The 25,955-nt window shown below is 37.6% G+C and overlaps 1 protein-coding gene across 1 annotated transcript in view; it reads right to left on the bottom strand.

Annotated features, from left to right (window-relative positions):
• neurl1ab (neuralized E3 ubiquitin protein ligase 1Ab) overlaps nt 1-25,955 on the bottom strand; it is an 87,984-nt gene that overhangs the window by 8,864 nt on the left and 53,165 nt on the right. The window contains exons 4-5 of the mRNA XM_061968268.1: nt 9,896-10,144; nt 179-319 (exon numbers count right to left, since the gene is read on the bottom strand). Coding sequence (XP_061824252.1) covers nt 179-319; nt 9,896-10,144 — 390 coding nt within the window. The remainder of the gene's footprint in view (nt 1-178; nt 320-9,895; nt 10,145-25,955) is intronic.

The raw sequence follows: 25,955 nt of genomic DNA, 5'->3' as shown, positions 1-25,955 counted from the left end.
TTTGTGGACGCCGTCTGCTCCACATTTTGCTGTGTAAGTGTTTTTGCTGTGTTCCAGCACTCCCGTTTTGTTTTCTTTATAACCTGTCCTCTAGTCCACGGTATGGCGTGTAAACAGTTTACAAACCATGGCTTTAATGCTATTTGAGCAAAGCTAGGAAGAAGTTTTTGCTGCAAACCTGCGTGTGAAGGAAGTGCCGAGCCGGACACGCGTTGCTTCACGTAGACCTTTCTGGGTTTGTGAGACAAACTTGTGTCCATGTCAATCACAGAGGGAGGAAGGGGAGAGCTGGGGGGTGACGGATGTCGGACGTCTGCGTCTGGAAATGTACAACAAAATCAACAAAGTGGATTTTTCTCACTTATTTTCCAGTTAAAACATGAAAAACAGTTAAAAGGCTTTAGGTTGATGGACAGTTTGACCCTGGAACGGATTATTTCTATTATTTCCTACAGGGAAGAGAGAGTTCAATGCAATTTTACAAACTGGAAGTAAAACTATAATGTAATAAAAAGTCAAAATATTACAATAAAGTTGCATTATTGTGAGAATATATTTTTTTTTGCATTTTGAGAAAAAGCGATCACATTCAAATATTATTTGCAATATTATGTGGGAGTTATTCGGAATTATCTGACAAAAGTCACAATTTTGCTAGGAAAAAAAAAAAAGAAGCAAAATCTTTAAAGGAATATTTCTTAAAAAATGAAAAAAATACTTTATTTCATACTTGCCAACCCTCCCGGATTTTCCGGGAGACTCCCGAAATTCAGCGCCTCTCCCGAAAACCTACAATTCAACCCTTAACTCAACAATGAGTAGATGAGTGTTATGTGTGTGTATATGTGTAAATAAATGAACACTGAAATTCAAGTATTTATTATATATATATATATATATATATATATATATATATATATATATATATATATATATGAAATACTTGACTTGGTGAATTCTAGCTGTAAATATACCCCTCCCCTTTTAATCACGCCCCCAACCACGCCCCCGTCCCACCCCAACCACGATAACCCCCACCCCCCACCCCCCGAAATCGGAGGTCTCAAGGTTGGCAAGTATGCTTTATTTTGATCAACTATTTTTAAAGAATGTCGACATATTATGTATCAAACAGTTTTAATTTGACAAGAAAACATAATAATAATAATACTAATAATACATTTTATTTATAAGGTGCCTTTCTGGGCACTCAAGGACACCGTACAAAATCACAACAATAAAATCAAATTGGATAAAAAAAACAACAACACTAACAATATAATATTCTAGAATGGAAAAAAGAGAAAAAACTTTTTACTAAAACATTTTTAATTCAAAGTATATATATATATATATGTGTGTGTGTGTTTACATATTAATATAATGTATAGATAATAATTATTATAATTGAATATTAAGAGTATGTGACAGTTCAACTCCTACCTTCTTTACTTCCATGACGACCTTTTTACATTTTTGTCATCAAGCGAAAATATCAAGTTTTGCGTTTTTTTCCCATCATGCTTTGCAATGGATTTGAAGGGGTGTGATTTCGACTTTTTGATGGCAATTACATTGTTTTTCCTAATATCCACAAAGGTCAGAGAGCAGGTGTGTTGACTTTTTGTGCTAGTTGAATTTTTTATTTTTTTTTCCTGTATCATGACTAGGAAAGGGTGTTTGTATTGGGTCATACAGGTAAATGCACCACCGATCTGAATTCCCCACATTGTCCAGAAAATGGTGACAATTTCCCAACATGTCATGTTGGTGACTTCTTGAACTGGTGCCCAAATTGAAGACATGTGGCCTGCGGGTCGGAGTTTGGACACCCCTGGTTTAGAAGATATGCACTTCCATGCAATATTTGTCCCTCAAAATTGAAAGAATAAAAACATTTAGCAGGAAAGAGATGTGCTCTTCCGGACGGCTTCGAAGCAATTCTGGACCACCATCCGCCGCCTCAGGAAGGGGAAGCAGTGCACTATCAACACCGTGTATGGCGAGGATGGTGTTCTGCTGACCTCGACTGCGGATGTTGTGGATCGGTGGAGGGAATACTTCGAAGACCTCCTCAATCCCATCAACACGTCTTCCTATGAGGAAGCAGTGCCTGGGGAGTCTGTGGTGGGCTCTCCTATTTCTGGGGCTGAGGTTGCTGAGGTAGTTAAAAAGCTCCTCGGTGGCAAGGCCCCGGGGGTAGATGAGATCCGCCCGGAGTTCCTTAAGGCTCTGGATGATGTGGGGCTGTCTTGGTTGACAAGACTCTGCAGCATCGCGTGGACATCGGGGGCGGTACCTCTGGATTGGCAGACCGGGGTGGTGGTTCCTCTCTTTAAGAAGGGGAACCGGAGGGTGTGTTCTAACTATCGTGGGATCACACTCCTCAGCCTTCCCGGTAAGGTCTATTCAGGTGTACTGGAGAGGAGGCTACGCCGGATAGTCGAACCTCGGATTCAGGAGGAACAGTGTGGTTTTCGTCCTGGTCGTGGAACTGTGGACCAGCTCTATACTCTCGGCAGGGTCCTTGAGGGTGCATGGGAGTTTGCCCAACCAGTCTACATGTGTTTTGTGGACTTGGAGAAGGCATTCGACCGTGTCCCTCGGGAAGTCCTGTGGGGAGTGCTCAGAGAGTACGGGGTATCGGACTGTCTGATTGTGGCAGTCCGCTCCCTGTATGATCAGTGCCAGAGCTTGGTCCGCATTGCCGGTAGTAAGTCGGACACGTTTCCAGTGAGGGTTGGACTCCGCCAAGGCTGCCCTTTGTCACCGATTCTGTTCATAACTTTTATGGACAGAATTTCTAGGCGCAGTCAAGGCGTTGAGGGGATCTGGTTTGGTGGCTGCAGGATTAGGTCTCTGCTTTTTGCAGATGATGTGGTCCTGATGGCTTCATCTGGCCAGGATCTTCAGCTCTCACTGGATCGGTTCGCAGCCGAGTGTGAAGCGACTGGGATGAGAATCAGCACCTCCAAGTCCGAGTCCATGGTTCTCGCCCGGAAAAGGGTGGAGTGCCATCTCCGGGTTGGGGAGGAGATCTTGCCCCAAGTGGAGGAGTTCAAGTACCTCGGAGTCTTGTTCACGAGTGAGGGAAGAGTGGATGGTGAGATCGACAGGCGGATCGGTGCGGCGTCTTCAGTAATGCGGACGCTGTATCGATCCGTTGTGGTGAAGAAGGAGCTGAGCCGGAAGGCAAAGCTCTCAATTTACCGGTCGATCTACGTTCCCATCCTCACCTATGGTCATGAGCTTTGGGTTATGACCGAAAGGACAAGATCACGGGTACAAGCGGCTGAAATGAGTTTCCTCCGCCGGGTGGCGGGGCTCTCCCTTAGAGATAGGGTAAGAAGCTCTGCCATCCGGGGGGAGCTCAAAGTAAAGCCGCTGCTCCTCCACATGGAGAGGAGCCAGATGAGGTGGTTCGGGCATCTGGTCAGGATGCCACCCGAACGCCTCCCTAGGGAGGTGTTTAGGGCACGTCCGACCGGTAGGAGGCCGCGGGGAAGACCCAGGACACGTTGGGAAGACTATGTCTCCCGGCTGGCCTGGGAACGCCTCGGGATCCCCCGGGAGGAGCTGGACGAAGTGGCTGGGGAGAGGGAAGTCTGGGCTTCCCTGCTTAGGCTGCTGCCCCCGCGACCCGACCTCGGATAAGCGGAAGAAGATGGATGGATGGATGGAGATGTGCTCTAAAGCAGTGTTTTTCAACTTTTTTTGAGCCAAGGCACATTTTTTTGCGTTGAAAAAACACGGAGGCACACCACCAGCAGAAATCATTAAAAAACCAAACTCAGTTGACAGTAAAAAGTCGTTATTGGATATGACTTTAAAGCATAACCAAGCATGCATCACTATAGCTCTTGTCTCAAAGTAGGTGTACTGTCACCACCTGTCACATCACACCCTGACTTATTTGGACTTTTTTGCTGTTTTCCTGCGCGTAGTGTTTTACTTCTTGTCTTGCGCTCCTATTTTGGTGGCTTTTTCTCTTTTGGTATTTTCCTGTAGCAGTTTCATGTCTTCCTTTGAGCGATATTTCTACTTTGTTTTAGCAACCAAGAATATTTCAGTTGTTTTTATCCTTCTTTGCTGGGACATTGTTGATTGTCATGTCATGTTTGGATGTACATTGTGGACGCCGTCTTTGCTCCACAGTAAGTCTTTGCTGTCGTCCAGCATTCCGTTTTTGTTTACTTTGTAGCCTGATCAGTTTTAGTTTGGTTCTGCATAGTCTTCCCTAAGCTTCAATGCCTTTTCTTAGGGGCACTCACCTTTTGTCTATTTTTGGTTTAAGCATTAAATACCTTTTTACTTTCACTCTGTTTTCCGACATCTACAAAGCCTATACTCTAAGTAATATTCTTCCATACCTACCGATATGGAAGAGTATTACACAGTTACTTACTCACTGTCCGTCATGTCCTCATGTATCTTTTTATTTTTCGGACAATAATGTTGTATGTGTATATGTATATACTTTGTTTTAGCAATCAAGAATATTTCAGTTGTTTTTATCCTTCTTTGTGGGGACATTGTTGATTGTCATGTCATGTTCGGATGTACATTGTGGACGCCGTCTTTGCTCCACAGTAAGTCTTTGCTGTCGTCCAGCATTCTGTTTTTGTTTACTTTGTAGCCTGATCAGTTTTAATTTCGTTCTGCATAGCCTTCCCTAAGCTTCAATGCCTTTTCTAAGGGGCACTCACCTTTTGTTTATTTTTGGTTTAAGCATTAAATACCTTTTTACTTTCACTCTGTTTCCCGCTGTTTTCCGACATCTACAAAGCCTATACTCTAAGTAATATTCTTCCATACCTACCGATATGGAAGAGTATCACACAGTTACTTACTCACTGTTCGTTATGTCCTCGTGTGTCTTTTTATTTTTCGGACTATAATGTGCAAAAATGTTGTATGTGTATATGTATATACTTTGTTTTAGCAATCAAGAATATTTCAGTTGTTTTTATCCTTCTTTGTGGGGACATTGTTGATTGTCATGTCATGTTCGGATGTACATTGTGGACGCCGTCTTTGCTCCACAGTAAGTCTTTGCTGTCGTCCAGCGTTCCGTTTTTGTTTACTTTGTAGCCGGTTCAGTTTTAGTTTGGTTCTGCATAGCCTTCCCTAAGCGTCAATACCTTTTCTTAGGGGCACTCACCTTTTGTTTATTTTTGGTTTAAGCATTAAATACCTTTTTACTTTCACTCTGTTTTCCGACATCTACAAAGCCTATACTCTAAGTAATATTCTTCCATACCTACCGATATGGAAGAGTATTACACAGTTACTTACTCACTGTTCGTTATGTCCTCATGTGTCTTTTTTTTTTTCGGACAATAATGTGCAATTATGTGTATATGTATATACTTTGTTTTAGCAATCAAGAATATTTCAGTTGTTTTTATCCTTCTTTGCGGGGACATTGTTGATTGTCATGTCATGTTCGGATGTACATTGTTGGACGCCGTCTTTGCTCCACAGTAAGTCTTTGCTGTCGTCCAGCATTCCGTTTTTGTTTACTTTGTAGCCTGTTCAGTTTTAGTTTGGTTCTGCATAGCCTTCCCTAAGCTTCAATGCCTTTTCTTAGGGGCACTCACCTTTTGTTTATTTTTGGTTTAAGCATTAAATACCTTTTTACTATCACTCTGTTTCCCGCTGTTTTCCGACATCTACAAAGCCTATACTCTTAAGTAATATTCTTCCATACCTACCGATATGGAAGAGTATTACACGGTTACTTACTCACTGTTCGTTATGTCCTCATGTATTTTTCGGACAATAATGTGCAATAATGTTGTATGTGTATATGTATATACTTTGTTTTAGCAATCAAGAATATTTCAGTTGTTTTTATCCTTCTTTGTGGGGACATTGTTGATTGTCATGTCATGTTCAGATGTGCATTGTGGACGCCCTCTTTGCTCCACAGTAAGTCTTTGCTGTCGTCCAGCATTCCGTTTTTGTTTACTTTGTAGCCTGTTCAGTTTTAGTTTGGTTCTGCATAGCCTTCCCTAAGCTTCAATGCCTTTTCTTAGGGGCACTCACCTTTTGTTTATTTTTGGTTTAAGCATTAAATACCTTTTTACTTTCACTCTGTTTTCCGACATCTACAAAGCCTATACTCTAAGTAATATTCTTCCATACCTACCGATATGGAAGAGTATTACACAGTTACTTACTCACTGTTCGTTATGTCCTCTTGTATCTTTTTATTTTTCCGACAATAATGTGCAATAATGTTGTATGTGTATATGTATATACTTTGTTTTAGCAATCAAGAATATTTCAGTTGTTTTTATCCTTCTTTGTGGGGACATTGTTGATTGTCATGTCATGTTTGGATGTACATTGTGGACGCCCTCTTTGCTCCACAGTAAGTCTTTGCTGTCGTCCAGCATTCCGTTTTTGTTTACTTTGTAGCCGGTTGAGTTTTAGTTTGGTTCTGCATAGCCTTCCCTAAGCTTCAATGCCTTTTCTTAGGGGCACTCACCTTTTGTTTATTTTTGGTTTAAGCATTAAATACCTTTTTACTTTCACTCTTTTTCCCGCTGTTTTCCGACATCTACAAAGCCTATACTCTAAGTAATATTCTTCCATACCTACCGATATGGAAGAGTATTACACAGTTACTTACTCACTGTTCGTTATGTCCTCATGTATCTTTTTATTTTTCCGACAATAATGTTCAATTATGTGTATATGTATATACTTTGTTTTAGCAATCAAGAATATTTCAGTTGTTTTTATCCTTCTTTGTGGGGACATTGTTGATTGTCATGTCATGTTCGGATGTACATTGTGGACGCCGTCTTTGCTCCACAGTAAGTCTTTGCTGTCGTCCAGCATTCTGTTTTTGTTGACTCTGCAGCCGGTTCCGTTTTAGTTTGGTTCTGCATAGCCTTCCCTAAGCTTCAATGCCTTTTCTTAGGGGCACTCACCTTTTGTTTATTTTTGGTTTAAGCATTAAATACCTTTTTACTTTCACTCTGTTTCCCGCTGTTTTCCGACATCTACAAAGCCTATACTCTAAGTAATATTCTTCCATACCTACCGATATGGAAGAGTATTACACAGTTACTTACTCACTGTTCGTTATGTCCTCATGTATCTTTTTATTTTTCCGACAATAATGTGCAATTATGTGTATATGTATATACTTTGTTTTAGCAATCAAGAATATTTCAGTTGTTTTTATCCTTCTTTGTGGGGACATTGTTGATTGTCATGTCATGTTCGGATGCACTTTGTGGACGCCGTCTTTGCTCCACAGTAAGTCTTTGCTGTCGTCCAGCGTTCCGTTTTTGTTTACTTTGTAGCCGGTTCAGTTTTAGTTTGGTTCTGCATAGTCTTGCCTAAGCTTCAATGCCTTTTCTTAGGGGCACTCACCTTTTGTTTATTTTTGGTTTAAGCATTAAATACCTTTTTACTTTCCCGCTGTTTACCGACATCTACAAAGCCTATACTCTAAGTAATATTCTTCCATACCTACCGATATGGAAGAGTATTACACAGCTACTTACTCACTGTTCGTTATGTCCTCATGTATCTTTTTATTTTTCGGACAATAATGTGCAATTATGTGTATATGTATATACTTTGTTTTAGCAATCAAGAATATTTCAGTTGTTTTTATCCTTCTTTGTGGGGACATTGTTGATTGTCATGTCATGTTCGGATGTACTTTGTGGACGCCGTCTTTGCTCCACAGTAAGTCTTTGCTGTCGTCCAGCATTCTGTTTTTGTTGACTCTGCAGCCAGTTCCGTTTTAGTTTGGTTCTGCATAGCCTTCCCTAAGCTTCAATGCCTTTTCTTAGGGGCACTCACCTTTTGTTTATTTTTGGTTTAAGCATTAAATACCTTTTTACTTTCCCGCTGTTTTCCGACATCTACAAAGCCTATACTCTAAGTAATATTCTTCCATACCTACCGATATGGAAGAGTATTACACAGTTACTTACTCACTGTTCGTTATGTCCTCATGTATCTTTTTATTTTTCGGACAATAATGTGCAATTATGTGTATATGTATATACTTTGTTTTAGCAATCAAGAATATTTCAGTTGTTTTTATCTTTCTTTGCGGGGACATTGTTGATTGTCATGTCATGTTCGGATGTACATTTTGGACGCCGTCTTTGCTCCACAGTACCGTATTTTCCGCACCATAAGGCGCCCTGGGTTATAAGCCGCGCCTTCAATGAACGGCATATTTCAAAACTTTGTCCACCTATAAGCCGCCCCGTGTTATAAGCCGCATCTAACTGCGCTAAAGGAATGTCAAAAAAACAGTCAGATAGGTCAGTCAAACTTTAATAATATATTAAAAACCAGCGTGATGTGGGCGCGCATGGAGTCGTATATCAACATGGACGGAGCTGCGTGAAAAAAGCCACCCGGCCTCTTCGCGTAAACTTACCTTAACCACTCGCTCATCTTTTCTTCATCCATCCATCCTTTCGAGTTAGCTTTTATGATGACGCCGGCTGGAAAGGTCTCTTTTGGCAAGGTCTTCCTTTTGAATATCACCATGGGTGGAAGTTTCTGGCCATTAGCATGGCAAGCTAGAACCACAGTGAAGGATGACTTCTCATTCCCTGTGGTGCGAATATTCACCGTACGTGCTCCCGTTGTATCCACAGTGCGGTTCACAGGAATATCAAAAGTCAGTGGAACCTCGTCCATGTTGATAATGTTCTCTGGCCGGATCTTTTTTTCAGCTATCTTGTTTTTACAATATGCACGGAAAGTAGCCAGCTTTTCTTGAAAGTCTTTAGGCAGTTGCTGTGAAATAGTAGTCGGTGTGCGGATGGAGAGATTGCGTCTTGGAAACCTGTCGCTTAGTAGGAGCCATTTTGTGGTCTTTACAGATGTAAACACACAAAGGAAATGAAACGTAATATCCGCGCGCTTCTTCTTCTTCTACGCGGGCGGGTGGTTGCTTACAGTAGAAGAAGAAGCGCTTCCTGTTCTATGGGGGCGGGTGCTTGCCTTGGCGGTTGCTTGCGTAGAAGAAGAAGCACTTCCTCTTCTACGGGGAAAAAAGATGGCGGCTGTTTACCGTAGTTGCGAGACCGAAACTTTATGAAAATGAATCTTAATATTAATCCATATATAAAGCGTTATAAGCCGCACTGTCAGCTTTTGAGTAAATTTGTGGTTTTTAGGTGCGGCTAATAGTGCGGAAAATACGGTAAGTCTTTGCTGTCGTCCAGCATTCTGTTTTTGTTGACTTTGCAGCCAGTTCCATTTTAGTTTCGTTTTGCGTAGCCTTCCCTAAGCTTCAATGCCTTTCCTTAGGGTCACTCACCTTTTGTTTATTTTTGGTTTAGGCATTAGACACCTTTTTACCTGCACTCTGCCTACTGATATGGAAGAGTATTACAGGGCTACTCTGCCGAGCTCTAGACATAGCACCGACACTCAACAACAACACATCATTTGCAGACTATAATTACTGCTTTGGAATAAATATTTTTAACCCAAATAGGTGAAACTAGTGGTTGAAAAACACTGCTCTAAAGTAACAGTTGACCTACTTTAAGTGCAATGTTTGCTAATAATGATCAATTTTACTTTGCACTTTGTTTGTTAGCAAAAAAAAAGGTGTTAAATGTGCCATCAAAGTTGAGATGGAATCTTGAGGAAGAGAAACAGAAAGCATGTGGGAGCGTCACAGTCCCGTCTGTTCCACTTGACAACGCTTGGAGACATATCTTGTCACTCGCCTCGCTGGCTGCATGTCTCCATGGCAACCCAGTGGGCGGGTGGAGACTCCTTCCTAACCCCCCCCCCCTTCCCTTGTGTTCTCGCCCACATTTGGAAGGATGGAGGAGGGATGGCAAGGGAACACTGAGTGGGCGCAGGACGCCCTCACCGTAATTACAATTCCTACCTAAGACCTTGAGTGGGTGATTCAGCCGCATCTCGCTGTGGCGGTCCGGCAGCTGCACGCTCGGGTCACGGCGGCAGCAGTCGTCATAACGAGGAGGGTGATGGTCCGGATGGACGTGGTCGTGGTCGCCACATTGCTGGTGGCATTCCTCGCCGAAAAAGCTGAGAGGAAGCGGGTCGCCGCGCTTCCTCTGCTGGAAGTTGGACGTGTTTTTGGCGGTGAAAGCGCGAGCGGAGTAAAGGTCACGGTCTGTGGACACACAGGAGGAGCACATTACTAGTAAATACACTTTTTACTTAATTTAGAGTAGTCCGTGTGCAGCCGTGTATTGTACTACCACAATAATGACTGGCGTTGCCTCACTTTCGGTGGATATACAAGCTGTACACGGACTACTCTAAGTTAGCTTTCATGTAGTGGCCCCCCCCAGGTTCAGTTCAAACCTTGGGAGGCAAACATTTTTTCCAAAAAATTCCTAAAAGCACTAGAATCTTCCTGTAAAATATGAATAAGATGCATCATAACATAATAGAAGATACAATTATAATTATTTATTTGTTCTTGTATCCAAAAACATAGTAACATACATTTTTTTTTCATAAACTATGTACATAAAATGACGACACTAAATTTAATTTAAAAAAATAATCATGCATTTAAATTACTATGTAATGAAATAAAAATTGAAAAACAAATTAATACAATACAATGGACAACATAAATAATAATAAACATATGATAATAGTAATATTTTAAGACAAATATTGAACATTTTAATAAAATGAATACATCATACATTTAAAAAAAAAAAAAAATGTAACAAAAACTATCAATAATGAAGTCAAAAAACTAAATACACCAACTAAAAAAAATATGTAAAATAAAAAAAATGTGAAAGAAAACAAATGAATCAAACACAATAAATGGGATAATGATAGGTGATATAGTAACACATGTATAGAAATAAATAAATAAATAAATAAAAATACATAACACATACAAAAATAAAATAAAACAAGGTCAAATAAAATAATGTAATGTACTAAAATGTGTATAAAGTCAAAATAGAATAAAATACGTAACTAAAATAAAAAAAATAAAAAAAACTACATAACACATACAATAACATACTTGCCAACCTTGAGACCTCCGATTTCGGGAGGTGGGGGGTGGGGGCGGGGTCGGGGGGCGTGGTTGGGGGCGTGGTTAAGATATGTAAGAAATACTTGACTTTCAGTGAATTCTAGCTATATATATATATATATATATATATATATATATATGTATATATATATATATAAATAAAATAAATACTTCAATTTCAGTGTTCATTTACAAACTACAACTCACAAACACTTTAGAGTTAGGCTCCACCATCAGAATGTGTGAGTTGATTCACCAAAACTAACCTGTTATACAGCAGGAAAAAGCACACAGGACGTTTCAATTGTTCACAGACTGGTCGCGCTCATCAGAATGACAAGACACTTCCGGTCTGCAGGTGATGGCATTCAATTGGGAAGAAACGCCCTACTGCCCCCTACTGACCAATGTGAATACTGATAAATGTGTAATGACAGCTCCAAAAACGAATTCAAACCACAAAATAAAAATAAATCAATCAACACAAAAATGTGACACATTATGGGTGGGTCACATATGCATGTACAGTAGATGGCAGTATTGTCCTGTTTAAAAGTGTCACAACATTGCTGTTTACGGCAGACAAACTGCTTTACGGTAGACGCTGTTGTTGTGTGTTGTCAACACGTCACTCAGGTCCGCGTGGAGCTGGAGGGGGCGTGGCCTCCAGCTCCGCCTGAATTTCGGGAGTTTTTCGGGAGAACATTTGTCCCGGGAGGTTTTCGGGAGAGGCGCTGAATTTCGGGAGTCTCCCGGAAAATCCGGGAGGGTTGGCAAGTATGTACAATAATAAAATAAAACAAGGTCAAATAAAATAATGTAATATAAAAAATGTGTATAAAGTCAAAATAGAATAAAATACGTAACTAAAATAAACAAAAAAATAATAAAACATAAATCCAAATATGATAAAAGTGAAACAAAAACAAAATCAAGACACAACTTTTTATATTAATGGGGTTTTACTTTTGACAGCACATTGAAATGAGGCCATGTTTAAATCAAGTGTTGCGTAACCCTCGCCACCGGTCCTGATGTTTACACAACAACGTGCTGAAAAATAGAATAAAATACATAACTAAAATAAAAAAATAAAAAACTACATAACACATACAAGAATAAAATAAAACAAGGTCAAATAAAATGATGTAATATAAAAAATGTGTATAAAGTCAAAATAGAATAAAATACGTAACTAAAATAAACAAAAATAATAATAAAACATAAATCCAAATATGATAAAAGTGAAACAAAAACTAAATCAAGGCAACTTTTTATATTAATGGGGTTTTACTTTTGACAGCACATTGAAATGAGGCCATGTTTAAATCAAGTGTTGCGTAACCCTCGCCACCGGTCCTGATGTTTACACAACAACGTGCTGAAAAATAGAATAAAATACGTAACTAAAATAAAAAAATAAAAACGACATAACACATACAATAATAAAATAAAACAAGGTCAAATAAAATGATGTAATATAAAAAATGTGTATAAAGTCAAAATAGAATAAAATACGTAACTAAAATAAACAAAAAAATAATAAAACATAAATCCAAATATGATAAAAGTGAAACAAAAACAAAATCAAGACAACTTTTTATATTAACGGGGTTGTACTTTTGACAGCACACTGAAATGAGGCCATGTTTAAATCAAGTGTTGCGTAACCCTCGCCACCGGTCCTGATGTTTACACAACAACGTGCTGAAAAATAGAATAAAATACGTAACTAAAATAAAAAAATTAAAACTACATAACACATACAATAATAAAATAAAATAAGGTCAAATAAAATGATGTAATATAAAAAATGTGTATAAAGTCAAAATAGAATAAAATACGTAACTAAAATAAACAAAAAAATAATAAAACATAAATCCAAATATGATAAAAGTGAAACAAAAACAAAATCAAGACACAACTTTTTATATTAATGGGGTTTTACTTTTGACAGCACATTGAAATGAGGCCATGTTTAAATCAAGTGTTGCGTAACCCTCGCCACCGGTCCTGATGTTTACACAACGTGCTGAAAAATAGAATAAAATACGTAACTAAAATAAAAAAATAAAAACTACATAACACATACAATAATAAAATAAAACAAGGTCAAATAAAATGATGTAATAAAAAAAAATGTGTATAAAGTCAAAATAGAATAAAATACGTAACTAAAATAAACAAAAAAATAATAAAACATAAATCCAAATATGATAAAAGTGAAACAAAAACAAAATCAAGACAACTTTTTATATTAATGGGGTTTTACTTTTGACAGCACATTGAAATGAGGCCATGTTTAAATCAAGTGTTGCGTAACCCTCGCCACCGGTCCTGATGTTTACACAACAACGTGCTGAGGAGCATGAGCAGCTCTTTTATTACATTTATCTATGTCATTATTTTTTCATGTGAGCAGCTCACACATGAACAGGAACCACAAAGCGTGTCTTTCCACGCTCACGTCGGCTCAGTTCCTCAAACGCCAGCTAAAGTTAGGCGAGTGAGTGACTTGATGGTGGTTTTATCACCCATCTCCCACTCAACTACTTCCCGTCTGAGGAGTGTTCTTATTATTAGCCTTCTTATCGCTTCAGATAACTTCTATCCTTGCCTCCTTTTCACCCCACAAAAGCGCAAAAAGGAGCCAAGGGTGGACACAAAGGAACTGTTGCATCATCAACATGTGGCGTTTATGGAAACACACACAAACAAGATTAAAACAAGTGTAATAAGGGACATTAAATATCCATAAATGATCCTTTTCACATGGATTTCATAGGGATGTATATTTCTTAATTAGCTGTATTGTATCATTGCTGCTGTTCCTGTTGAATCGTCAACATGTGGCGTTTATGGAAACACACAGGATTAAAACAAGTGTAATAAGGGACGTTAAATATGCATAAATGATCCTTTTCAGATGGATTTCATTGGAATGTATATTTCTTAATTAGCTGTATCATTGCTGCTGTTCCTGTTGCATCATCAACATGTGGCGTTTATAGAAACCCACACAAGATTAAAACAAGTGTAATAAGGGACGTTAAATATCCATAAATGATCCTTTTCACATGGATTTCATAGGGATGTATATTTCTTAATTAGCTGTATCATTGCTACTGTTCCTGTTGCATCATCAACATGTGGCGTTTATGGAAACACGCACACAAGATTGAAACAAGTGTAATAAGGGACATTAAATAACCATAAATGATCCTTTTCACATGGATTTCATAGGGATGTATATTTCTTAATTAGCTGTATCATTGCTACTGTTCCTGTTGCATCATCAACATGTGGCATTTATGGGAACACACACACAAGATTAAAACACGTGTAATAAGGGACATTAACTATCCATAAATGATCCTTTTCACATGGATTTCATAGGGATGTATATTTCTTAATTAGCTGTATCATTGCTGCTGTTCCTGTTGCATCATCAACATGTGGCGTTTATGGAAACACGCACACAAGATTAAAACAAGTGTAATAAGGGACATCAAATATCCATAAATGATCCTTTTCAGATGGATTTCATAGGGATGTATATTTCTTAATTAGCTGTATCATTGCTGCTGTTTTTAATTAGTCATTAAAGGTGTGATTAATGCGTTTTAATTGGACGTTTACATGAGTCAGATCAACTGAAACTTGCCTCTCAGTTTCGTTCCAACACTCTCTCAGCCAATTCAAATCTAAGTTATGACATATTTTTACTCCCTGGCGTTCAAATCCAGTTCAGGAATTAGAACACTTGTAATATTTGGCTCGGTTTTGTGTTTGTGCTGAGCGGTTTTTAAGCAGCCGGGTGGAAGAATGCAGATTGAGTACTCTGGTCCTGCAACGCTCTTCATCAATCACTCAGTATTTCAGTCTTGGAACCAGCGCCCGATTAGCACGCAGCGAACACAATGGCGGTGATGTTGTATGCCGACAAAGAAGCGTTTTGGTGGGCGAGTGAAGAGGGAAACAAAGAGGTGATTAGAGGTGCAGAAATGGAATAAAAACCATGAAGTGGTCTGGAAGGGGAGGGTAGAAAAGGCTTCAAATACCAGCTGGACTCTGCACTTTCTCCATGTACAGAAGAAGTTGTTTTTTAAGTAAACACCCTCAAACCAAGCCAGTGTTGGTCAAAAAAAGCCAAGCAATAAATGGAACTAAGGAAAAAATCTCATTTTAAAATTCAATCTGAGCCCGTTTATGTTGACACTAAGCATTTTTTTTTTTTATTCACGGCAGTTTGGTTCCTATTTGTACATATTTTCATTCTTCTATTTTCATATTTATACTCGGAGTCTTCCTAACAATGACGTTAAAGCTTTTGTACAGGCGGAAACCTAACAAAAAACAATAAATGTGTGCATTTTGTTAGTTTCTGTGGTGGAATTCGGGCTAATGCTGCCATGCTTTTATTTTGAAGCTGAGCAGGAAGTCACTCTGTGCAGGTTTTATTGTTGCGCAAAAGACACATGTCAACATAAATATTTAGTTTGTTGCTGAGGTAGAATCCAGGTTATTACTGCCATACTTTTATTTTGTTGCTGTGGTAGAATTTGGTCTAATACTACCATGCTTTTATTTTGAAGCTGGGCAGGAAGTCACTCTGTGTGCAGGTTTTAATGTTGCGTAAGTTACACATGTCGACATAAACATTTTGTTTGTTGCTGTGGTAGAATCCAGGTTAATACTGCTATACTTTTATTTTGAAGCGTACTTTGCACTGAGCAGGAAGTCACCGTGTGCAGGTTTTAAAGTTGCGTAAGTTACACATGTCGACATAAACATTTTGTTTGTTGCTGTGGTAGATCTTGGTCTAATACTGCCATGCTTTTATTTTGAAGCTGAGCAGGAAGTCACTCTGTGCAGGTTTTAATGTTGCGTAAGTGACACATGTTGACGTAAATATTTTGTTAGTTGCTGTGGTAGAATTTGGGCTATACTGCCACACTTTTATTTTGAAGCTGAGCAGGAAGTCACTGTGTGCAGGTGTTGACGTTATGAATTGGATAATTGTCATGTTTTGGTACACTGGGATTATAATGAGGTTAATACAACACATATCAACATAAACCTTTTGTTAGTACTATGGTAGAATCCAGGTTAATACTGCCAAGCTTTTATTTTGAAGTGTACTTTGCACTGAGCAGGAAGTCACCGTGTGCAAGTGTGACTGTTGCGTAAGTGACACATGTCGACATAAATATTTTGTTAGTTGCTGTGGTAGAATTTGGTCTAATACTGCCATGCCTTTATTTTGAAGCTGAGCAGGAAGTCACTCTGTGCATGTTTTAATGTTGCATAAGTGACACATGTCGACATAAATATTTTGTTAGTTGCTGTAGTAGAATTTGGTCTAATACTGCCATGCTTTTATTTTGAAGCTGAGCAGGAAGTCACTCTGTGCAGGTTTTATGTTGCATAAGTGACACATGTCGACATAAATATTTTGTTTGTTGCTGTGGTAGATTCCAGGTTAATACTGCCATACTTTTATTTTGAAGCATACTTTGCACTGAGCAGGAAGTCAACGTGTGCAGGTTTTAATGTTGCGTAAGTGACACATGTCGACATAAATATTTTGTTAGTTGTTGTGGTATAATTTGGTCTAATACTGCCATGCTTTTATTTTGGAGCTGAGCAGGAAGTCACCCTGTGCATGTTTTAATGTTGCATAAGTGACACATGTCGACATAAATATTTTGTTAGTTGTTGTGGTAGAATTAGGTTTTAATACTGCCATGCTTTTATTTTGAAACTGAGCAGGAAGTCACCAGTGCAGGTTTTAATGTTGCGTAGGTGACACATGTCGACATAAACATTTAATTTGTTGCTGAGGTAGAATCCAGGTTAATACTGCCATACCTTTATTTTGAAGTGTACTTTGCACTGAGCAGGAAGTCACTGTGTGCAAGTGTGACTGTTGCGTAAGTGACACATGTCGACATAAATATTTTGTTTGTTGCTGAGGTAGTATTTGGTCTAATACTGCCATGCTTTTATTTTGAAACTGAGCAGGAAGTCACCAGTGCAGGTTTTAATGTTGCGTAAGTGACACATGTCGACATAAATATTTAATTTGTTGCTGAGGTAGAATCCAGGTTAATACTGCCATACTTTTATTTTGAAGCGTACTTTGCACTGAGCAGGAAGTCAACGTGTGCAGGTTTTAATGTTGCGTAAGTGACACATGTCGACATAAATATTTTGTTCGTTGCTGTGGTAGAATTAGGTTTAATACTGCCATGCTTTTATTTTGAAGCTGAGCATGAAGTCACTCTGTGCAGGTTTTAATGTTGCGTAAGTGACACATGTCGACATAAATATTTTGTTAGTTGCTGTGGTAGAATTTGGTCTAATACTGCCATGCTTTTATTTTGAAACTGAGCAGGAAGTCACCAGTGCAGGTTTTAATGTTGCGTAAGTGACACATGTCGACATAAATATTTTGTTTGTTGCTGAGGTAGAATTTGGTCTAATACTGCCATGCTTTTATTTTGAAGCTGAGCAGGAAGTCACCGTGTGCAGGTTTTACTGTTGCGTAAGTAACACATGTCGACATAAATATTTTGTTAGTTGCTGTAGTAGAATTTGGTCTAATACTGCCATGCTTTTATTTTGAAGCTGAGCAGGAAGTCACTCTGTGCAGGTTTGACTGTTGCGTAAGTGACACATGTCGACATAAATATTTTGTTTGTTGCTGAGGTAGACTCCAGCTAAATACTGCCACGCTTTTATTTTGAAGCTTACTTTGCGCTGAGCAGGAAGTCACTGTGTGCAAGTGTGACTGTTGCGTAAGTGACACATGTCGACATAAATATTTTGTTAGTTGCTGTAGTAGAATTTGGTCTAATACTGCCATGCTTTTATTTTGAAGCTGAGCAGGAAGTCACTCTGTGCATGTTTTAATGTTGCATAAGTGACACATGTCGACATAAATATTTTGTTAGTTGCTGTAGTAGAATTTGGTCTAATACTGCCATGCTTTTATTTTGAAGCTGAGCAGGAAGTCACTCTGTGCAGGTTTTAATGTTGCGTAAGTGACACACGTCGACATCAATATTTTGTTAGTTGCTGTGGTAGAATTTGGTCTAATACTGCCATGCTTTTATTTTGAAACTGAGCAGGAAGTCACTCTGTGCATGTTTTAATGTTGCATAAGTGACACACGTTAACATAAATATTTTGTTAGTTGCTGTGGTAGAATTTGGTCTAATACTGCCATGCTTTTATTTTGAAGCTGAGCATGAAGTCACTCTGTGCAGGTTTTAATGTTGCATAAGTGACACACGTCAACATAAATATTTTGTTAGTTGCTGTGGTAGAATTTGGTCTAATACTGCCATGCTTTTATTTTGAAACTAAGCAGGAAGTCACCAGTGCAGGTTTTAATGTTGCGTAAGTGACACATGTCGACATAAATATTTAATATGTTGCTGAGGTAGATTCCAGGTTAATACTGCCATACTTTTATTTTGAAGCGTACTTTGCACTGAGCAGGAAGTCACCGTGTGCAGGGTTTAATGTTGCGTAAGTGACACATGTCGACATAAATATTTTGTTAGTTGCTGTGGTAGAATTAGGTTTAATACTGCCATGCTTTTATTTTGAAGCTGAGCAGGAAGTCACTCTGTGCAGGTTTTAATGTTGCGTAAGTGACACACGTCGACATAAACATTTTGTTTGTTGCTGTGGTAGATCTTGGTCTAATACTGCCATGCTTTTATTTTGAAGCTGAGCAGGAAGTCACTCTGTGAAGGTTTTAATGTTGCATAAGTGACACACGTCAACATACATATTTTGTTAGTTGCTGTGGTAGAATTTGGTCTAATGCTGCCATGCTTTTATTTTGAAGCTGAGCAGGAAGTCACTCTGTGCATGTTTTAATGTTGCGTAAGTGACACATGTCGACATAAATATTTTGTTAGTTGCTGTGGTAGATCTTGGTCTAATACTGCCATGCTTTTATTTTGAAGCTGAGCAGGAAGTCACCGTGTGCAAGTGTGACTGTTGCGTAAGTGACACATGTCGACATAAATATTTTGTTAGTTGCTGTGGTAGAATTTTGATTCATTCTGCCATGCTTTTATTTTGAAGCTGAGCAGGAAGTCACTCTGTGCAGGTTTTAATGTTGCATAAGTGACACACGTCAACATACATATTTTGTTAGTTGCTGTGGTACAATTTGGTCTAATACTGCCATGCTTTTATTTTGAAACTGAGCAGGAAGTCACCAGTGCAGGTTTTAATGTTGCGTAAGTGACACATGTCGACATAAATATTTAGTTTGTTGCTGAGGTAGAATTTGGTCTAATACTGCCATGCTTTTATTTTGAAGCTGAGCAGGAAGTCACTCTGTGCAGGTTTAATGTTGCATAAGTGACACATGTCGACATAAATATTTTGTTAGTTGCTGTAGTAGAATTTGGTCTAATACTGCCATGCTTTTATTTTGAAACTGAGCAGGAAGTCACCAGTGCAGGTTTTAATGTTGCATAAGTGACAAATGTCGACATAAATATTTAATTTGTTGCTGAGGTAGAATCCAGGTTAATACTGCCATACTTTTATTTTGAAGCGTACTTTGCACTGAGCAGGAAGTCAACGTGTGCAGGTTTTAATGTTGCGTAAGTGACACATGTCGACATAAATATTTTGTTAGTTGTTGTGGTAGAATTTGGTCTAATACTGCCATGCTTTTATTTTGAAACTGAGCATGAAGTCACTCTGTGCAGGTTTTAATGTTGCGTAAGTGACACACGTCGACATTAATATTTTGTTTGTTGCTGAGGTAGAATCCAGCTTAATTCTGCCACGCTTTTATTTTGAAGCGTACTTTGCTCTGAGCAGGAAGTCACCGCGTGCAGGGTTTAAATGCAGCGTAATTAGACAGTTATGTACGCTGGTGTCACAATGAGCTTATTAGTGCGACATAAACAGATTCTTAGACATTCAGAGAAGTTGAAAAGGTGACTGGGACTTGATGTGGACTTAGACTGGGACTTGATGTGGACTTAGACTGGATGTGAACAGAGGAGCGTTGTTACAACAAGCGGGACTCGCTGCGCCCTTGAGAAGTATGAAGGTGCACGACAACGCCTTTTAGGACGGCACCTGCTGTGAGCGTCATCTTCACTTTGGCAAACAGGAAGATCCAGTTGTTGGCAAACTTTAACTCTGTCACTTTTTCCTTGTTCGTCAGCACGTTAGTGAAGGAATGAACGGCTTCATGCTTCTTGGCCACTTCAAAGCTAAACCTCGCCAACGCAATGAACCGGCTCCAATATTGGAACAAAAACACCGACAGCAACAGTTGGCGCCTCCAAAATATCTACAATCTAGGGTTGTACGCTATGCCGGTACTAGTGTAGTATCATGGTACTAATGAATCAAAAACGGTACTATACTCTGTTTGAAAAGTACTGGTTTCCGGGCAGGACGGCGCGTCGTCACGTGGTGAAATTGCTGGTTTTTACGAGCAGAGGAGCATGTTGGGCAGCGCACACACACAGAGTACTTACAAGCAGACACAGTGTGTAGACAGAAAAGGGAGAACGGAGGACGAGGAATAGCTAAACATGCTTCACTACACACCGTAGGAGGATACAATAGCTCACCGGCGCCACAATGTAAATAAATCTACACAAAAGTACAAGAGGGTATCTAGTCGATACTACTATGATTACACCGATATTTATTATCGTCGCAAAATCTTTTTTTTAAATACATATTATTGTTTATAAAGTCAGTAAATACGTCGCTGGACACATGAGGATTTTGAATATGACCAATGTATGATCCTGTAACTACTTGGTATCAGATCGATACCTAAATGTGTGGTATCATCCAAAACTAATGTAAAGTATCAAAGAAGAGAAGAATAAGTGATTATTACATTTTAACAGAAGTGTAGATAGAACATGTTAAAACAGAAAACAGAGCGACACCTACCCTTTACATCAGTATTTTATGTATTAGGTATTATATTTCATTGTTTGATCCTGTAACTACTTGGTATCGGATCGATACCTAAATGTGTGGTATCATCCAAAACTAATGTCAAGTATCAAAGAAGAGAAGAATAAGTGATTATTACATTTTAACAGAAGTGTAGATAGAACATGTTAAAACAGAGCGACACCTACCCTTTACATCAGTATTTTATGTATTAGGTACTATATTTTATTGTATGATCCTGTAACTACTTGGTATCGGAATCGATACTTAAATGTGTGGTATCGTCCAAAACTAATGTCAAGTATCAAAGAAGAGAATAATACGTGATTATTACATTTTAACAGAAGTGTAGATAGAACATGTTAAAACAGAAAACAGAGCGACACCTACCCTTTACATCAGTATTTTATGTATTAGGTACTATATTTTATTGTATGATCCTGTAACTACTTGGTATAGGATCGATACCTAAATGTGCGGTATCGTCCAAAGCTAATGTCAAGTATCAAAGAAGAGAATAATACGTGATTATTACATTTTAACAGAAGTGTAGATAGAACATGTTAAAACAGAAAATAGAGCGACACCTACCCTTTACATCAGTATTTTATGTATTAGGTACTATATTTTATTGTATGATCCTGTAACTACTTGGTATCGGATCGATACCTAAATGTGCGGTATCGTCCAAAACTAATGTCAAGTATCAAAGAAGAGAATAATACGTGATTATTACATTTTAACAGAAGTGTAGATAGAACATGTTAAAACAGAAAACAGAGCGACACCTACCCTTTACATCAGTATTTTATGTATGAGGTATTATATTTTATTGTATGATCCTGTAACTACTTGGTATCAGATCGATACCTAAATGTGTGGTATCGTCCAAAACTAATGTCAAGTATCAAAGAAGAGAATAATACGTGATTATTACATTTTAACAGAAGTGTAGATAGAACATGTTAAAACAGAAAACAGAGCGACACCTACCCTTTACATCAGTATTTTATGTATTAGGTATTATATTTTATTGTATGATCCTGTAACTACTTGGTATCAGATCGATACCTAAATGTGTGGTATCATCCAAAACTAATGTCAAGTATCAAAGAAGAGAATAATACGTGATTATTACATTTTAACAGAAGTGTAGATAGAACATGTTAAAACAGAAAACAGCGTGACACCTACCCTTTACATCAATATTTTATGTATAAGGTATTATATTTTATTGTATGATCCTGTAACTACTTGGTATCGGATCCATACCCAAATTTGTGGTATCATCCAAAACTAATGTCAAGTATCAAAGAAGAGAAGAATAAGTGATTATTACATTTTAACAGAAGTGTAGATAGAACATGTTAAAACAGAAAACAGAGTGACACCTACCCTTTACATCAGTATTTTATGTATTAGGTACTATATTTCATTGTATGATCCTGTAACTACTTGGTATCGGATCGATACCTAAATGTGTGGTATCGTCCAAAACTAATGTCAAGTATCAAAGAAGAGAAGAATAAGTGATTATTACATTTTAACAGAAGTATAGATAGAACATGTTAAAACAGAAAACAGAGCGACACCTACCCTTTACATCAGTATTTTATGTATTAGGTATTATATTTTATTGTATGATCCTGTAACTACTTGGTATCAGATCGATACCTACATGTGTGGTATCATCCAAAACTAATGTAAAGTATCAAAGAAGAGAAGAATAAGCGATTATTACATTTTAACAGAAGTGTAGATAGAACATGTTAAAACAGAAAACAGAGCGACACCTACCCTTTACATCAGTATTTTATGTATTAGGTACTATATTTCATTGTATGATCCTGTAACTACTTGGTATCGGATCCATACCCAAATTTGTGGTATCATCCAAAACTAATGTAAAGTATCAAAGGAGAGAAGAATAAGTGATTATTACATTTTAACAGAAGTGTAGATAGAACATGTTAAAACATAAAACAGAGCGACACCTACCCTTTACATCAGTATTTTATGTATTAGGTATTATATTTCATTGTATGATCCTGTAACTACTTGGTATCAGATCCATACCTAAATGTGTGGTATCGTCCAAAACTAATGTCAAGTATCAAAAAAGAGAATAATACGTGATTATTACATTTTAACAGAAGTGTAGATAGAACATGTTAAAACAGAAAACAGCGCGACACCTACCCTTTACATCAGTATTTTATGTATTAGTTATTATATTTTATTGTATGATCCTGTAACTACTTGGTATCAGATCGATACCTAAATGTGTGGTATCATCCAAAACTAATGTAAAGTATCAAAGAAGAGAAGAATAAGTGATTATTACATTTTAACAGAAGTGTAGATAGAACATGTTAAAACAGAAAACAGAGCGACACCTACCCTTTACATCAGTATTTTATGTATTAGGTATTATATTTTATTGTATGATCCTGTAACTACTTGGTATCGGATCGATACCTAAATGTGTGGTATCGTCCAAAACTAATGTCAAGTATCAAAGAAGAGAATAATACGTGATTATTACATTTGAACAGAAGTGTAGATAGAACATGTTAAAACAGAAAACAGAGCGACACCTACCCTTTACATCAGTATTTTGTGTATTAGGTATTATATTTTATTGTATGATCCTGTAACTACTTGGTATCAGATCGATACCTAAATGTGTGGTATCATCCAAAACTAATGTCAAGTATCAAAGAAGAGAATAATACGTGATTATTACATTTGAACAGAAGTGTCGATAGAACATGTTAAAACAGAAAACAGAGCGACACCTACCCTTTACATCAGTATTTTATGTATTAGGTATTATATTTCATTGTATGATCCTGTAACTACTTGGTATCGGATCGATACCTAAATGTGCGGTATCGTCCAAAACTAATGTCAAGTATCAAAGAAGAGAAGAATAAGTGATTATTACATTTTAACAGAAGTGTAGATAGAACATGTTAAAACAGAAAACAGCGCGACACCTACCCTTTACATCAGTATTTTATGTATTAAGTATTATATTTTATTGTATGATCCTGTAACTACTTGGTATCGGATCGATACCTAAATGTGTGGTATCATCCAAAACTAATGTGAAGTATCAAAGAAGAGAAGAATAAGTGATTATTACATTTTAACAGAAGTGTAGATAGAACATGTTAAAACAGAAAACAGAGCGACACCTACCCTTTACATCAGTATTCTATGTATTAAGTATTATATTTTATTGTATGATCCTGTAACTACTTGGTATCGGATCGATACCTAAATGTGTGGTATCGTCCAAAACTAATGTCAAGTATCAAAGAAGAGAATAATACGTGATTATTACATTTTAACAGAAGTGTAGATAGAACATGTTAAAACAGAAAACAGAGCGACACCTACCCTTTACATCAGTATTTTATGTATTAGGTATTATATTTCATTGTATGATCCTGTAACTACTTGGTATCGGATCGATACCCAAATGTGTGGTATCATCCGAAACTAATGTAAAGTATCAAAGAAGAGAATAATACGTGATTATTACATTTTAACAGAAGTGTAGATAGAACATGTTAAAACAGAAAACAGAGCGACACCTACCCTTTACATCAGTATTTTATGTATTAGGTATTATATTTCATTGTTTGATCCTGTAACTACTTGGTATCGGATCAATACCTAAATGTGCGGTATCGTCCAAAACTAATGTCAAGTATCAAAGAAGAGAATAATACGTGATTATTACATTTTAACAGAAGTGTAGATAGAACATGTTAAAACAGAAAACAGAGCGACACCTACCCTTTACACCAGTATTTTATGTATTAGGTATTATATTTCATTGTATGATCCTGTAACTACTTGGTATCGGATCGATACCTAAATGTGTGGTATCGTCCAAAACTAATGTCGAGTATCAAAGAAGAGAAGAATAAGTGATTATTACATTTGAACAGAAGTGTAGATAGAACATGTTAAAACAGAAAACAGAGCGACACCTACCCTTTACATCAGTATTTTATGTATAAGGTACTATATTTTATTGTATGATCCTGTAACTACTTGGTATCGGATCGATACCTAAATGTGTGGTATCGTCCAAAACTAATGTAAAGTATCAAAGAAGAGAATAATACGTGATTAGTACATTTTAACAGAAGTGTAGATGGAACATGTTAAAACAGAAAATAAGCAGATATTAACAGTAAATGAACAAGTAGATTAATAATCCATTTTTTACAGTTTGTCCCTCATAATGTGTAGAAAATAATAGGTGTATAAATGACACAATATCTTATTGCATACGTCAGCAAACTAATTAGGAGTCTTTGTTTGTTTACTTACTACTAAAAGACAAGTTCACTCTTTTATTTAAGGCCCTAACCCTAACCCTAACCCTAACCCTAACCCTAACCCTAACCCTAACCCTAACCCCTAACCCTAACCCTAACCCCTAACCCTAACCCTAACCCTAACCCTAACCCTAACCCTAACCCTAACCCTAACCCTAACCCTTGCCAACCTTGAGACCTCCGATTTCGGGAGGTGGGGGGTGGGGGCGTGGTCAGGGGAGGGGCGGGGCGTTGTTGGGGGCGTGGCTAAGAGGGGAGGAGTATATTGACAGCTAGAATTCACCAAGTCAAGTATTTCATATATATATATATACATACTGAAAATATGCAAACAAAACTGTGTTTAGATAATTGATACTTCAAACTTGCATAAATAAATATTAAGGAATATAACATAACTTGGCTTCTGAGAGTTTCAAAATGTAATGAATAAAATGCTAAAGTTGTTGATAAACAAGCAATTATTTTAATAATTAAATATGGTCATTTTAAAAGAATTATTATGATAATTTAAAATAAATTATTTCAAATATGTTTATTTTAATGCATACATTCTATGGCTGGATGTAATAAGGAGTCAGGAAAAAATGCAAATA

Source organism: Nerophis lumbriciformis, linkage group LG02 (assembly GCF_033978685.3).
Source record: "Nerophis lumbriciformis linkage group LG02, RoL_Nlum_v2.1, whole genome shotgun sequence".
Taxonomy (NCBI): Eukaryota; Metazoa; Chordata; class Actinopteri; order Syngnathiformes; family Syngnathidae; genus Nerophis; species Nerophis lumbriciformis.
This window is presented reverse-complemented; position numbering and strand designations above follow the sequence as displayed.